Source organism: Anarhichas minor, unplaced genomic scaffold (assembly GCF_050575085.1).
Source record: "Anarhichas minor isolate MPS153535 unplaced genomic scaffold, ASM5057508v1 ptg000012l, whole genome shotgun sequence".
NCBI classification, from domain to species: domain Eukaryota; kingdom Metazoa; phylum Chordata; class Actinopteri; order Perciformes; family Anarhichadidae; genus Anarhichas; species Anarhichas minor.
The window spans coordinates 1,447,417-1,462,441 of NW_027466458.1; the positions used below are offsets into that span (position 1 = coordinate 1,447,417).

Here is a 15,025-nt window from a genome sequence, read left to right on the forward strand (position 1 = left end):
TTGAAATGAATGTTTGGGAAAATTTGAACGACAACTTTCTCAATCTTAAACAATAAGAGGTTCACATGTGATGAACATAACGTCACACTAATGTGTTGTTGTATACAGTATGTATATGATGAATATCATGGACTGATTTCAGACCCCAAGGACGACTAACTGGTACTATTGGCATCCACTAATGGGGATCCTTTTAAATAAATATATAAAGACGAGGTTTCCTATAACAACAACAGCTACTAATACTACTTATACCACTACTACTACTGATAACAGTAATAACTATAAAAGTGCACTCAGTAGTGTGCAGATCTCTGCCAGGTTTGTCCGCGACAGCTCCTGCTGTATTGTGTATTTAAATGAATATAACCCACAATTGGCTAACCCCCTGTCTAAACACTAATGGTCCATAAGGAGCCGGACAAAAAAATTCTAACTCAAAAACAAGCGGCGGCGTATGCAGGCAATCTGCTCGTTGTCATCGTATAAGACACGTCATACAATCTTGCCAAAAACTCATCAGGCGATCTGCCAGCGTAGCAGCGACTGAGTGGCGGCGATGTAGTCAGCAGTCCGTGTACTGGTTTTTCCGTTAGCTGTAAGCTGTTAGCCAGACACTGTACAAAACAATAAAAAGTGAGCAAACTGTTTCCCCTCCACTGTGTCTCTGCAGAGTAGCGTCTGAGAGGTGGTGGTATACTCAGCAGTGTGTGTACTGGTAGTTCTGTTAGCTGTTAGCCAAACACACCGTCCAAAAGACTTAATTAAGGTGAGCCACCTGTGTCACCCCCACTGTGCCTCCGGGCGCAGAGTAAGGGCTGGGGGGTCGGTGACGCACTCAGCTGGTTTATCACTAGCGGCCCCTAGTGGCTGGTTAAGAGCAGTGAGTGAGTGAGAATCAATGGCGGTATAAAACATGCTATAAAAGCTGTTATAAGAAGTCACTGCAACCACAAGAGGGCCTTGGGCATGCAGCCATAACTGGGCACTCAAATTATTATGCAGGTAGCTGCAGTAGCATACCAGATTAGTCGTGGACGGACACTGAGGTGAACAGTCACTCACAGACCCACGCACTAATGTGAGCGACTGCAAGATTCTCCTGGCGGAGGCAATAAAAATACACCAAATATTAATTTGGGCACTTTTGAGGGTATGATATAAATATTCATAATGTAAATCGTGTATTCATTGTTGAGACATTAATAAAAACAGCTCTTTCAAAACAAACATGGGAATGTGCTTTTATTAAATAAAGAATAAATTACAGTAATAAGACATTAATGTATAACTCAATATAACACTGAAAATGATTCCTCAATGCGTCACAGCAACTTGACACAGCAAAAGTGGTTATCAAATAAATGTACATTGTGAAGTTCTACCAGTTCAAAGGGATGAGTGATATGTGGATAGCGGGCTGTCAGTTTAGTTCCAGGAGTTAAGACAGCAGCGATTTGACCTCATGAAATAGCAAGTTAATGTACACATCACACATTCAGAAGTATTTGATCAGTTGAAGTTGCAGTGATGTGTGAACTGATTGGCTGTAAGCAACCAGGCAGTACGGACACAAGCATGCACACACAAACACTGTTTCAAATGTCTCCTTGAAACCTTTGACTGCACTAAAATCACAGACAACTATTAGCAATTTGTTGCAGACGACACATTTCATATCAAAATCGCACAGACGTGTATGATTGTATAAAATGATGACTCAACTTAAAACAAAAAGGATTGATGGATAGCGAAAGATTGAATTACTTGTAGTTTTGGCATATTTGTGCTCTACTGCAGTCACCTGCACGGCAGAGCAGTACAACTGTTGAGTTCCTGAAGAAAACTCGGTAAACATGATTACAACTTTGTAAATCAAATTGATTTGGAATAATTGCACCAACACTTTGAGTGCATACCACTGGGGTAATAGAATTAAAGTTTCTTGTAGACCTGATCTGGAGAGATATATAAGTTATCACTGACAGCAGTGGAGGATCCACACTCTGTAAACTTCCATCAGGAAATAACACTGGTCTGTGTAAAAACGTACCTAAAACTCTGAGCGGTCGGAATGTCTGAGGACATGGAGCTGTTCCAAGTGCTGACTGAGTCACTGCTTATACGCGGCAGAGTGCTGCCCCCCAGTGGTGAACAATATGAATTTAATCATAAAAATGGCATCAACACAAATACTGGTCACCACGTCAAGTTCTGTATTGTTAAAAAAAAAAAAAAAAACTTTGCACAAGACATCAAACAATTTCAAAGTTTTCTGTCCACCTGTATCATGTCATTGGTGGGATTTCTTTTGGGTAAGAAAATATTATTTTCCTGAGTGGCCGGTGACGAGAAAAATGTGTAAAATCTACCTCGCAAAAAAACAACAAACAATGAGCAAAGGGTAGTGTTTTTTCTTTAACTTACATGCTGCAGGCTTTTAGATTAGCATTAACATTGGGGGCATGTTGTCCATTTAGTTGTTAAAATTGGCCACAAAGTCAATCAGACAAAAAACATGTAATATTTATGAAAACCACTGATCTGTTTGATAATTACCCTCCAGGGTCATTGAAGGAGAAGATGCAGCTAATGCGAGTGAGCACAAGCATTAATGCCCATTTCTTTCCTCTATACCTACTGTGGTGTAACGAAGCATGCTGAGCTGCATCACCAGGAGGTGTTTACTTTGTGTGCACTGTTACGGTGAATCGTGGACTCACAGAATCCGCAGTATGCACAGTCATGCACCCTGTGGATTCTTTACTTACACACACACACACACACACACACACACACACACACACACACACACACACACACACACACACACACACACACACAGTTGCATTTCATATGTGAAGGATGTTTGCAGCTTTCTCTCATTTTAGTATGCAGGTCTGTGCACGCAAACTATTTTTAAATGGAAAAATCAAACATAAACGGGGAACGTTTCCTTTGTTTTCTTGGTGAGGGTGGGCATAAAAGAAGACGGCACAGCAGTAAAGCCACGGGGATTCTATCCTCCAATGAACTGTTGCTGCTGAAAATTTTAAAGAAGCAATTTGTAGCTGTCTCGGGCTGCACAGGAATTATGATTCTAATATTTTCAGTTGCTTCACTAAACACTAAAACTTAAAGATTTGCCTCTTATACACATACAAATCTGGCACTTTCTAATCCTACACTAACCGTTTGATGATAAATGATAACTTGTTAATTTTTATAATGGCACTAAGTTATCTGTTTGGGATTTTTCTTTCCAAACATTCATCGGAACGACTTTGAAAATGAACCAGAGGGGGTTTGATGTGTTTGTGGGGACCAAAGTGTAGAAGACGATGGGTGGAGTTAGGGATAGGAAAAGAAAAAATCACGTTAAAATGACACCGATTTTTACAGATTCAAATGTTTTCCGAGCATGCATCGATGCCGTGGTGACAACGATAACAATATTCTGTAGATTCTGTAGATTCCTTATTCTCACGCTAACTGAGCTGACTACAAGTTGCTTTCTTGGGTGTCATTGGAGGATATTGGGTGGAGACCGCCGTTCTCGTTCAGTCTCTTGGCACGATAGGTTTCATAGTGAATGTTGTGAGTGACCTCCTTCAGATCCTGGAGGTGAGACCTGAGAAAGAGAGGCACAGGAGCAGAGAGGGGACATGCTGTGAGTTATGTATGCATCTATTTGACAAGGAAGTATCAGAATTATTAAGTTTTTGTGATTCTAATGTTTTTTGTTTTAATGTGTTTTAGAACCCTGCCCACTGCAGGACTGGACCCAGGGAGCAATCTGAACCAATGGGATTTGCCACAGAGTTACATTTTAAATTTTACAGAATATATACGATTCAAAATGCTTAATATGTGCTTATTGTGCTTATTCTCGCAACATTAATGTGTCACGCCAAATAGTATGAGTTGATGAATGGATTAGTTGATCATCAGAAAAGTAATCAGCAACTATTTTGGTAATTGATTCATTAGCCATTTTTTTCAGCAGAAAAAGCCCAAACTAATCCTGGTTCCAGCCTCTCAAATGTGAATATTTGCTTTCTGTGATATATCAATATATTATATAATGTTCAATTTGAAGACATCACCTTGAGCTCTGGAAAGTTCAGATTTTTCACCATTTCCTGACATTTTACATACCGAACGTTTATTTAATAAATCAAGAAGATAATCAGCAGATTATTCCATAATTAAAATAATCACTAGCTGCAGCCCTATTATTTTTACCCGCGATCTAGTTGTTACAATTTTGTGGCGCAGAAAAAGTTACCCAATATGGCGTCTCTTATTGCTCCTTAAAAGTGATATGTATACCTGGCCACATGCTCCAAACAAACAGGGGGCAGCATTTCACCTCTAACTGGGCCCATACAATCTACATTTACAGTAATAAGTTATAAAAAAAAACAGCATTGCAAGAATATGCAAAATGCAACCTTCAGTTAGCCTTTAGCTAGTAACACAAATGTATCCGGCGCAAACCCCAGTGCCAGGGTTCTGATCCCGGGGGGGACTGCCCCGGGTCTCCGCCAGCAAACGGTCTGTTGCTGCCAATACACAGGTTAGATCCAGCGCTCCATGAGCCCGCTGTGACTCCCGGGGGTGGGGTTTGCGCTGGCTGAATCAAACTTGCTAAAGTGAAGGTCCGTCTCCGGGAGCTACCACCTGCTCTCATCTCGGCAAAGTAGTACGAAACGAAAAAATACGTTTTCTCGTTTCTTCCACTTTGGATTTAATGATCTTACACAGACTGGTCTTACACAGACTGGTCTTACACCTTTAAGCCTTCAAGTCAGTACATTTAACATTTAAAAGGCTATTTTACCTGATCAGGAAGTCTCTCAGCAGAGCAAACTCACAATGGTTTGGATTTTCAACTGCAAAGAAAACAGAATATCAAATGTCATATCTTGTCCATTACCTGACACCATCAATATTAGCTCTATTTACTATTAAAAACTCATACCTATTAAGATAGGCCATATGACTCACCTTCTACAATGCCCCACGCCGTCTTCCTCCCCAGAACTCGTTTGCCATTCACTTGATATTCTTTGTCGCTGCCCACCACAGCAAAGGGCATCGCCTCCTATGGACAGAGACATTTTAACACGGCTCAGTGCGCCGACAAGAGCCGCACAAGGTTCATGAGATGTAACAAATACACAGCATGCCCCAGTGCCCTGACATTATGTTTGGAGGGGAAGCAGGGAAAGACTCAATGCATACAAAGAAAGAGCAAAACCACTTACTCTGATCTTGTCATTGTCGCTCTTGTCCTCCATGTCCTCATCGAACTCTTTCTGTGGGTAAAACTCAATCCCGCTCTTCTCCAGCTCCTTCCTTACCTACAACACAAACCAAAGCCAGTGTACCCAACATTCTGGAGAGGGTATTTAGAAATAGTCCAATCCATATTTGGATCCCTTAAATGACCTGCATTATATTTTTGTTGGCCACATGGGGGCAGCAAAAACAAGCAATAAAAACAACATTGACAAATTATCCCCTTATAAATCTGATACACAGCTGCGTATTTACACATCCAGTAGACAGAAAACAACACTAGCTTTCATTTGTTATCTGGCTCTTCAGCTGCTAAATGCCCCACTATGTTCACCGGCTGGTTTGGTTCTGATGAGGTAGTGCTCCCTGCTGTGAGAGCGGTGTAACTAAACCAAAAAACTGCGGGAAGTCATACCAAAACAACGAGTTAAAAGATGCTAAATGCTACGTAGGCGTCTCCACCACAGACTGTGTAGAAGAAGTGGACGTAGTCACCGTGACATCACCCATCGGTGTGTGGACTGCTGCTTTTAAGCCTCGACTTTGACATTTTGGCCGTCGCCATCTTGTTTTTTTACAAACAGAAGTGACACGAGAAGGTGGAGCTAAGTACAACTGAAAGCTGAATAAGACATTATTCAGACAAACACACTATGAAAGGGTCAAAGCTGTGAGACGAAAACAGTAGCCCCGCCCTAAAGCATACTCTGCTTTATGGTCTATTTCACTCTAAATGGACCATAATTTACTAAATGAACATCATGCTGTATTGAAGAAGACTTGAAACTAGAGATTAAGACCATAAACTCATGTTTACTGAGGGAATAAATCAAGTGAGAAGTAGAGTCATTTTCTCAAAGACTTCTATACAATCTGACTTCTTTTAACAACCAAAGGAGTCGCCCCCTGCTGGCCATTAGAGAGAATGCACTTCGTTATTGGCTGCTTGGTCTCCACTTTCTCTCAATGTACAAAAATGAAGCCAGAATATCCCAGAGGTGCGATCAAGATGTTTTAGCTTCACTTTTGGGGAGATGTCATATCATCTTTATATACAGTCTATAGTTGTAACTTTGAGCTTCACTTTTCACATTACACATTTACAGTTATTTAATCCATTATTAATGTGAAAATATTAACTAGAGCAGCTTTAAATACCAAAATACATATTGCGCAGGACATCTTGGAGTTGAAAAATACATTTTGTAGAGGACAAACAATAAAATGGAAGATAACTCAAGCATATCGTCAGTATTACTTATAGGCATTGACATTGATATAAATGAATAGTGTCAGAAATAAGCTAATATGGGCTGAACTGTAGGTCTGGGAGATTTATCAGTTCAGACTCACCCGCTGTTTGAACTCCAGTCTCTCCTCAATGGTCATCGTGTCTGACTTCGCTATGACGGGAATAATGTTGACCGAGTGACTCAAGCGCTTCATGAACTCGATGTCGAGCGGCCGCAGACTGGGACAGACAGACGGGCAGAGGACAGAAAAGAGAGAGGGCGAGTCAGTCAGTAGATTATGGGGCTGTGATTGTCCCAGAAGACTGGACAGTAAAAAAGGACTCAGGATAACAAATAGCAGAGAGAGGCACAGGGATTGTATTTGTCATGTTCCGTACGTCTGAATACCTTGACCTAGTCTATCTGTGGACAAAGGTTGTGTCCCAGTTCTTATCTGCCTGCACACAAAACATCCTGCCGGTCTCAATTACAACAGCTAAGAAGGATGGCTGTAATACACGTAAGGCTGAATCCGTTCATCCATTAGAGAGCCATTTCACAGCTGTCAGCAGCAGCTCATTGTGAGGTGTTCAGAGGAGAGAGCGCTGTGTGCAATATAAAGTAGCCCCTACTCGATTTAAGGCTGTGCCGATCTGAAACGAAATGTCTGGAAGAAATCTTTCGTTCTGACAAAGATGAACTCACGAGTGTCCAGTCGGGGTGATGAAATATATACAGCAGTGCACCCTGGTGTCGGGGATGCGCTTCTTCCTGGTGATGTTGACCTCCTCTTTCAGGAACTTCTCGTACTGCTCGTTGATGTACTTGAAAATGGGCTCCCAGCTGTGGAGGAGAAGAAGAAGACTTTTACGAGAGTGGGAGCGTTTTTTAACGTAGCTTCGGGGGGGAACTAGACGCATCGTCGCATTTTGTGTGGTGACGAGTGGACAGTTGGTCTCGGTGAGATAAGGCAGTAATGATGACATTTATGAGTCTTTTTTAGAATACAGGAGGGGGGGGGGGGAAACCCACCAGTTGTCGTTATTGATTTGGTCTCCAAAGCCCGGGGTGTCGATGACTGTCAGCTTCATCTTCACACCGCCCTCCTCGAGGACTGTAAAAAATAACACACAAAGAAACGAGCAACATAAACCACAGCTGTTGCTTTGTATGTGGAAACACTACCGCGTCTACGCAGCCGGTCTGTATTCGACAGAGAAATGGCAGCAAACTAAGTAAAAAAAAATGATCCGGTTGAGATATTTCTTAACGCGTCTGCTGTGTCTCTCTGGGAAGAGCGTAATGATGTCGGCTCACTGTCAGCCGCGGGCGACGCGTAACAACTTTAGCGACCACAGAGCTCCGTCCGAGGGTTTGACACATCCCCACTGTTAAATCATCACCGTAGAGATCGGTCGACGCCATAACGTGCACAGCACCGATTTCATAAACAGCATGCAGAGCTGTCTGCTAGTGACTGGTTTGATGCTAACACAGGGGGGGGAGATATTCATAAATGTTACACACGGTGGCTTTACATTGGAGGTTCTCAGCTGTGTATTCTGACTAATTAGGCTTCCTTTCAAACCCAAAAATGGCGGCGGATCCTTGCTGCTCAGCTCGCCTTATCTCCAGCGGATAGCGTTGTGCACCGTGGAGGAAGATCACAACGTGGATGTTTTAGGAGAGGAACCCAATAATGAGGGAAAACAAGTCGGATTCCTCGATCCGCGACATTGTTAGCGAACCACAGATTGAGCCACGTTCAGTCGTGTCAGCAGGGGTCGCTCACTGTTACCACGGAAACACCGCTCTTTCAGTTCAGAGACCGTCTGGCGTTTTGGAAGCAAACTTTTTAGGCTTCAAATGAGATCATATTTAGCTTCATTTCAAGCCAATCCATTTATCAATTTATAGACATGTTGCAAACAGACAGAAGAATGCACAACCCTCCTCCAACTCTGTTTTTAATATAATTATTCCACATTCTATTCTGAGTCATTTTGAGGGGACCACCAGTTATGAACGGTCACAGTAAACAAACCATCGAAGCCTCTCACACAAAGTACCTGCAGTATTTGTAGCTCAGCTGAAATTAATGCACCGATAGACTGAAGCAGGCCATGTGGGACTTTTAGGAACGCGGTCAAAGATCGTTCATTTACGCCGCTGTAAATGTCTGTAGAGAAAGAACGGAAGCTCTCGCTGCTTCACTCACCGTGAGACACGGCTTTGATCTCGACCGTTTTGGGGATCTTCTCGTCGCGGGCCCACCCTGCACTCCTCCTGCTCACCTGGGACTTGAACAGGGTGGTCACCAAAGTTGACTTTCCGAGGCCGCTGTTACCTGAGACAAGGGGGGAGGGGGGGGGGGGGGGGGGGGGGGGGGGTGAACAAGGTCGAAGAAGAGGTAAGATTAAAGAAAAAGAGATTCTTCATCTCAGAATCAGAGACCAGAGAGATCAGACACTGATACTCTGTGACTCACCGACAACCATGATGTTGAAGTCAAAGCCCGCCTTCATGGTCTTCTTCCTCATCTGCTCAATGATGGTGTCGATGCCGATGTACCCCAGCAAAGTGGATCCACCGCCGGACCTGTGGGAGCCTGCATGACCTCCGTTGTGTGCTGCAGGGAGACCCCCAACGTGGCCCACGCCATGACCGACGTTATGACCCACAGCGTGGCTGGCAACGTGACTCCCGATGGGGACTGGAATGGCACTGGGAGGCAGAGCTGAAGCGCCGCCGATGCCTCCTCCTCCTCCGATGCCCGGGCCCTGGGGCGGGAAGGGGCTGGAGGGGGAAGGAGCCCCCACATTCGGGGGCTTGGCGGGGACGGCTGGTTTGGGTCTCACCTCTGGAGGAATTACGTCTGACATGTCTGCAGAAGAAAAAGGAGAGGAAGGTATAAAACATGGGTTTTCATCAGCAGAAAATACTTCCACATGAGTAAGTAGGCCAGTGGAGCAGGCCGAGGCCCCGCCTCCCTGTGACTTGTTCTACTCTGAAGAAATGGGTTACGGTCGTCTTAAAGGGTTAGTTCACCCAAATTAATATTTTATCAGCCAATAATAGCTTCGTGCAGAATATATTGGTATCAGTGTATATGTTGGCTAATAACAAGAAATTGCAGTACAGAAATGCAAAAGATGTGTTTGAAGTTGAAACAGTGACATCATCAGTGTCACAGTTTAGGTCTCCCTTAATTTTCCCTTTTTATTACTGCAACAATTAGTCGATGGACAGAAAATGTATCAACAAGTGCTTTGACAGTTGACTAATCATTTTGAGTCATTTTCTATTTAAGAGGAAAATGCCAAAACTCTCAGCTTCTCAAATTAGATTTTTTTTCCCCGTTTCCTTAGTCTACTGTGACAGTAAACTGAATAACTGCACCAAAACAATGCATTTGAGGTCGTTACAATGGCATTTTGACTAACGAAGGAAACAGTAATTAAGTTCATTGATGACGAACCTCGTCGTCAGTAGCAGCCCTGGTGAACACCACATTAACTACATTCACCACTATTGTATCAGTTTCAGCATCACATCACAGCATTTGCGTGGCTCGACGCCGCCATGTTTCTGTGAACGGATCATTCAAGTGACGCAAACAGTGGGGGCAGATGGTGACGGTAACAGGCATGAGGTGGACCACCTCAGGGTGTACATATGGATCAGCCCGCTGCCATGCTTTAAATCCGTGCGTCCGCAATGCCAGATCCAGATGACCCGGATGATGCGGGTCACTGAGGCAGTGGCTGTCACTTTGATCCATCACACACTTTGATCCCCATACGCAGTCACAGATAAACCAGATTTACAAAATTATGTCAGCATTACATTGCAGGCAAATCGCACTTGACGACTGAAACGGACAGTAGCTGCCGACATGAAAGCTACGACCTGCTTCCTCACTGAAAAAAAAAGCCCGTTATTCTTGTTCTGGGTGGCGGAGCTTAATTAACGTGAAGGGCCACGCGCACCGTGGCTCCGTATTTCAGCGGAACCCCTTTGTATGTGTTTTAATACAACACACGAGGTTAGCTCCATCACAGCCTGTCGACCCCCATTGTCTCTCTGCAGGCAGTCATGCTGGATAATCACGTTAACAGCTAGCGGACGCTCCGCGTTAGCCGCTAGCTAACGGTGGGCTCGAGCTGCTCCGACGTTTGATGTAGCGCGTGCGTCACACTCACCTACTCCCGTTCAGTTGACCCGCGGAATCTGCTCTCAGGTGACCGGCTGATCAGTTGTCGCTCTCGGTCCGAGAACAAACGACGTGCATCCAAACAGAGAGGTAACGAGAGGAGCGGCGGTCATGTGACTAGTCCGGGTACCTCTCCTCGCCTTCCCTCCGGCCGTGAGCCCCCCCTCTTCCGTTACCGTGGCGACAAGAGGAGAGGGAGTGGGGAGATGCAGCGCGCACGCGCAGTAGACATTCACCTCAGAGGGACATATTTTTTGGTACACTGTCTCCTGACAGTGATGCGGACTATTTTTAGGGAACATTTTGGATTGCATTATAATTAGACAAAATGATATGGTGAAATACGGTATTGAAAAAAGTATTCAGATCATTTACTTAAAGGGGTAGTACACCCCAAAATCAAAAATAAATAGTTCCCTCTTACCTGTAGTGCTATTTTATAATAATTATTTATCTACATTGTTTTGCTGTGAGTTGACCTTTTTTTTTCTAAACTGATCATGTTTTGTGTTTTAACATTTCAAACTGTTAAATAACTGAAATATATCACAACAATGGTTCCCTCTGCTACACAAAGTTGAGTTTAGTTTTTTTAACTTTTTCTCCAGAAATCTTTTGATTTTTCATAGTGCAGCTTTGAAGTTTGCATACCAACAGATCCATCTCCATGGCAACTCATCAAACTCTATCCACCGATGAAGAATGTGTCATACAGTTGAGGCTCCAGGAGAGAGGAGCTGGTAAGCGGACTCAGAGCTGGGTTTGTTTTGTGAAACAAATCCTGGACAGTTTTTACCTTGCAGGGCCTCCAAATGAAACCATTTGGCCCTCACAGAACTGATGAACATACAGTATGCAACCCGTGGCAGCTAGACGTACAGATTCATAATTATAGTAGTGTTTTTAAAACCTCTATCAGGGCTATAACGTAACTTCTACCAGTAGCAGTTACACCTCATTAAGTGTTTTCTGTGATATTGTTTAGTAAAATGGTTCTTCAAAGTGTTACAGGAAGACAAGCTGTGCCTCGCTACTCACACTTTATCTCTTCCTTGCGCTCCTGTCGTCCCTCTTTTCTCTTTTTTTCTGCATGTTTTTGTTGTGTCTGTTAGTCTCTGCGGAGGGCTGTATTGGCATGTCCTCCTGGAATAGTCACTTTGACAGAGTGCTAACTAACGTTGTCGTGTCTCTCCTCAGCACGTCTGTTACTCTACTGATAAGGACTGACGTCTTAAATCCCCCTGCTATCGTCTTTGACCACCCCGTTAGACAGAAAATTATCGAACTCTTCAAAGATTAAACCACAAGCGATGAGAGAGTCCCTGTCTGTCATGTGTGCTTTGAGGGATTTCTTGGCTTTCTTCAGTTAAAGTCAAGTGCATGGTTTTGGTAAGTCTGTACTCACCCACGTACACTGATCCAGGGTAATACATGGTGACGTAATAGGGGTCCTCTGGATCCTCCATGATCAATGCTCTGTCTGCTGGAGGGTAATTGGGTTGACGTAGCGGAGGGGAAGCTGCTGTTGTTGTCTCTTCTGGTCTCTGGCTCACTCTGTGCCACGGCTGCGATGGCCGGCCAAAGACCCCCTTTGAACTGACGCCAAAACTGTTTGTGTTGAATGGACAGTATTCCTCTGGGGGGTATTCTGGTAGCTTTGTGGGCGCACCGTGATGATCAGATGGTGCAAAAAGATCTGTTTGATTCAGCAACGTGTCACTGAAGGTCACCTCTTTGTGGCTAATGTTTTGTGTGTGATCGGACTGATGCTTGTGTGAGATAACATCAGGTTTTGAAAGGGTCGTTTTTGACGTGGCGTACTCAACAGAAGCAGGTTGGGAGCCCTCCTGTGTCCGAGGGGCCAACAGGCATGTTCTAGATCGATTTAATCTGTCCGCACACGGAGGAGACTCCATTTCACAATCGATGTTTCTTGACTGGCGGCTGTAATCCTTTGAAACACAGTCGGACTGACTCACTGGGACCGGGGTCTTCGACCAGAATCTGTGTTTCTGAGGAGACTTTGCGTCTTGAGACGCACTGGTTTGTTGAGAGAGTTTGGATGGATTCCCCGTAATCGTCCTTATGTTGTTTTCTTCTTTAGGTCTCCTGAGATTAGACGGAAATTTCTCGTCCACTTTTGTGTGATCGTTGAGGTCAAAACGTCTTCTCCTGCTCTCGACATTGGGTGACTGATTCACGGATAGCTCGGCGGAAAAAGACATTTTGGGAGTCGTTGGTGAAGCTGCACTTCTCTCAGAATACATTAGTTCATATGGGTGATCACTGGAGGTGAGATTCCTCCTCTGAGGGGAGTCTATACGCTTCCTGTGAAGGCTCAGACTCGACCGAGTAGCCGGTATATCAAACGCCGACTCCCTCTGAGCAACATGAGCAAACCTAATCCCCTCACACTCTGAGAGGGATGTTTGTGTACCTGTCGCTCCACTTGGCAGAAATTCCTGCTGCTGTTTGATGTTTGACATGGGTTTAGGGATTGAAGTTATGTTTATTTCCCCAGGCGGAGGCTTTAGTTTATCTCTTGCAATATTTTCTTTTTCACTTAAACCAACTTGCGATAAGCAGGAGTTCTGAGACGTGGCTGCTTGTCTCTGGAACTCAGAATAAGTTTGGTGTCGAGACGTGGGACAAGCTCTCCTCAACGCGGGATGAGTAAAGTCCAAGAAAGCTTCTTGGTCAAGAATGTCACGCTTTGCCTCATGTGAAGACCTCTGTTTGACGGACTCAGGCTCAACTTTAGCGTTCGATATGGCAATCGATCTGGCTTGTCTTTCTTTAGCGACAGGAGAAGGCTGCTTGCCTCCTCGGCTATCCAGACTCATCCCTTGGGAAGTCGGAGATGGACTCAGTCTGGGTGTTGGGACGGTCAGAGTCGGAGACACGCTCGGCTTCGGCTGGTGCAGCGATGGAGGAGGATCGCTGAACTGTGAGGCGGGGACACGGAGAGAATCCCTTGGCTTCGGTGGTTTTAGAGTGGGAGAGGAATTTGTCTTTGGAGCGGGACAAACAGAGATGCTGGGCTTTGCGGAGAGAGCCGGAGAGCTGTGTGTTTTGGGTTTGGTTCTTGGGAGCGTTGAGGCTCTTTCTCCGTGGTTTCCCCTTGAACACAGACTTGATTTACTCCAAGTGGGCTGAATGGATGTCTTGGAGGGACAAATTGGGACAAAAGATCTGAAGCCATAAGAGGGAGGAAAAAAAAGTATAAACCATAAAATAAATTCAGCACAATATTTACTATATTACATAAACCTGAGAATAGAATACAAGCTTGGTTTACCTGTCAGCGTTTTGTATTGTGTTGTGTTTTTCATAGATGAGCCCTTTCTCGTCAAATGATGGGATTTTGATGGCTTTCTTTTTGATGACAGGAGACGATAGGGACAGAGGAGGAGACAAGCCGACTGATGGACGTCTGGAGGATGCTGATACTTGAGGGATCGAAGGTGCCAGGCGGTCAGAAACACTCATTCTGTTGTAAGTTGTGCAGGAAGAGATGAAAAGAAAAGACTGATTCAATAGATGGGAGTGGTGACATGGAGGAAAGTCAGCATTCAGATCCTTTATTTATGTAAAAAAAAGTAACAATACCACAATGTAGAAGTACTCCATTACAAGTTAGAGCTGCTTTCAAAATCTCACTTGAGTTAAAGCATAGAAATATCTGCATTACACAGCAAAACAGCCGCTGTTAGGGTTACATCACCATATTCAATATTATGAGATTATTAATACTAATGCATTCATGTGTAGCTGGTATTTTACCGCTGTAGCTGGTTGCGGTAGAGGCAACTTTATCTACTTTATATAAAGTTGGGTAGTTAAAACCAGCAGTGCATCATATTTTATGAGTGCAAAGTAACGAGCAATTGTGAATTGGAGTAAAAAGTACAATATTTGCCTCTGAAATGTAACGGAGTAGAACTATGAAGTAACATGAAATGGAAATACTCAAATAAAGTATAAGTACCTGAAAATTGTTTTTAAGTACAGCACTTAAATGAATGTACTTTGAAACACTGCGGTCTGAAACCACATGACATAACAAATCTTTGCAATGACAAATGCTAAAGTCACAATAGAGGAAAGCGGACACCAACCTGCTGTCTGAAAAGCAATGTCTCTGCTGTGGACACACTGAGTGAGTAACGAAGTCACGGAGTGCGAGACGGGGAACTCAGCAGCTGGAAGTGGTGGGCTCTGAAGTGCCATTCTCTCCATTCCTCCACACTGAGGGTGCACTGTTTCACTCCCACGC

General features: G+C 44.1%; 2 protein-coding genes across 4 annotated transcripts in view; one reads left to right on the top strand and one right to left on the bottom strand.

The window, feature by feature from the left end:
* Positions 1–1,230: 1,230 nt before the first annotated feature.
* Positions 1,231–11,958, bottom strand: septin3 (septin 3). Of its 3 annotated transcripts, XM_076090126.1 has the most exons (11): positions 11,788–11,957; positions 10,739–11,034; positions 9,025–9,420; positions 8,755–8,883; positions 7,569–7,650; positions 7,242–7,379; positions 6,658–6,775; positions 5,271–5,366; positions 5,011–5,107; positions 4,844–4,895; positions 1,231–3,631 (listed from the first exon to the last, which is right to left on the bottom strand). In XM_076090126.1, the coding sequence occupies exons 3-11, from the start codon at positions 9,416–9,418 to the stop codon at positions 3,502–3,504; spliced, it is 1,236 nt and encodes a 411-aa protein (XP_075946241.1). In that variant the 5' UTR covers positions 9,419–9,420; positions 10,739–11,034; positions 11,788–11,957; the 3' UTR covers positions 1,231–3,501. The 3 variants fall into 3 exon arrangements, with proteins under 3 accessions (XP_075946241.1, XP_075946242.1, XP_075946240.1); XM_076090127.1 differs by lacking the exon at positions 10,739–11,034 and having other exon boundaries at positions 11,788–11,958; XM_076090125.1 differs by having other exon boundaries at positions 10,739–11,957.
* A 67-nt stretch (positions 11,959–12,025) lies between these two features.
* mb (myoglobin) overlaps positions 12,026–15,025 on the top strand; it is a 28,181-nt gene continuing 25,181 nt past the window's right edge. The window contains exons 1-2 of the mRNA XM_076090130.1: positions 12,026–12,138; positions 14,139–14,244. The gene's annotated coding sequence lies outside the window, so the exon portion shown is untranslated. The remainder of the gene's footprint in view (positions 12,139–14,138; positions 14,245–15,025) is intronic.

Bases quoted from the DNA above. Each gene is read 5' to 3' on its own strand.
- septin3 (XM_076090127.1), bottom strand. From the start codon at position 9,418: ATGTCAGACGTAATTCCTCCAGAGGTGAGACCCAAACCAGCCGTCCCC. The intron at 6,776-7,241 runs GTGAGTTCATCT...TGTCTGTCCCAG, and splicing joins ATCACCCCGACTGGACACTC to TCTGCGGCCGCTCGACATCG. The intron at 4,896-5,010 runs GTGAGTCATATG...TTTTCTTTGCAG, and splicing joins GGCGTGGGGCATTGTAGAAG to TTGAAAATCCAAACCATTGT.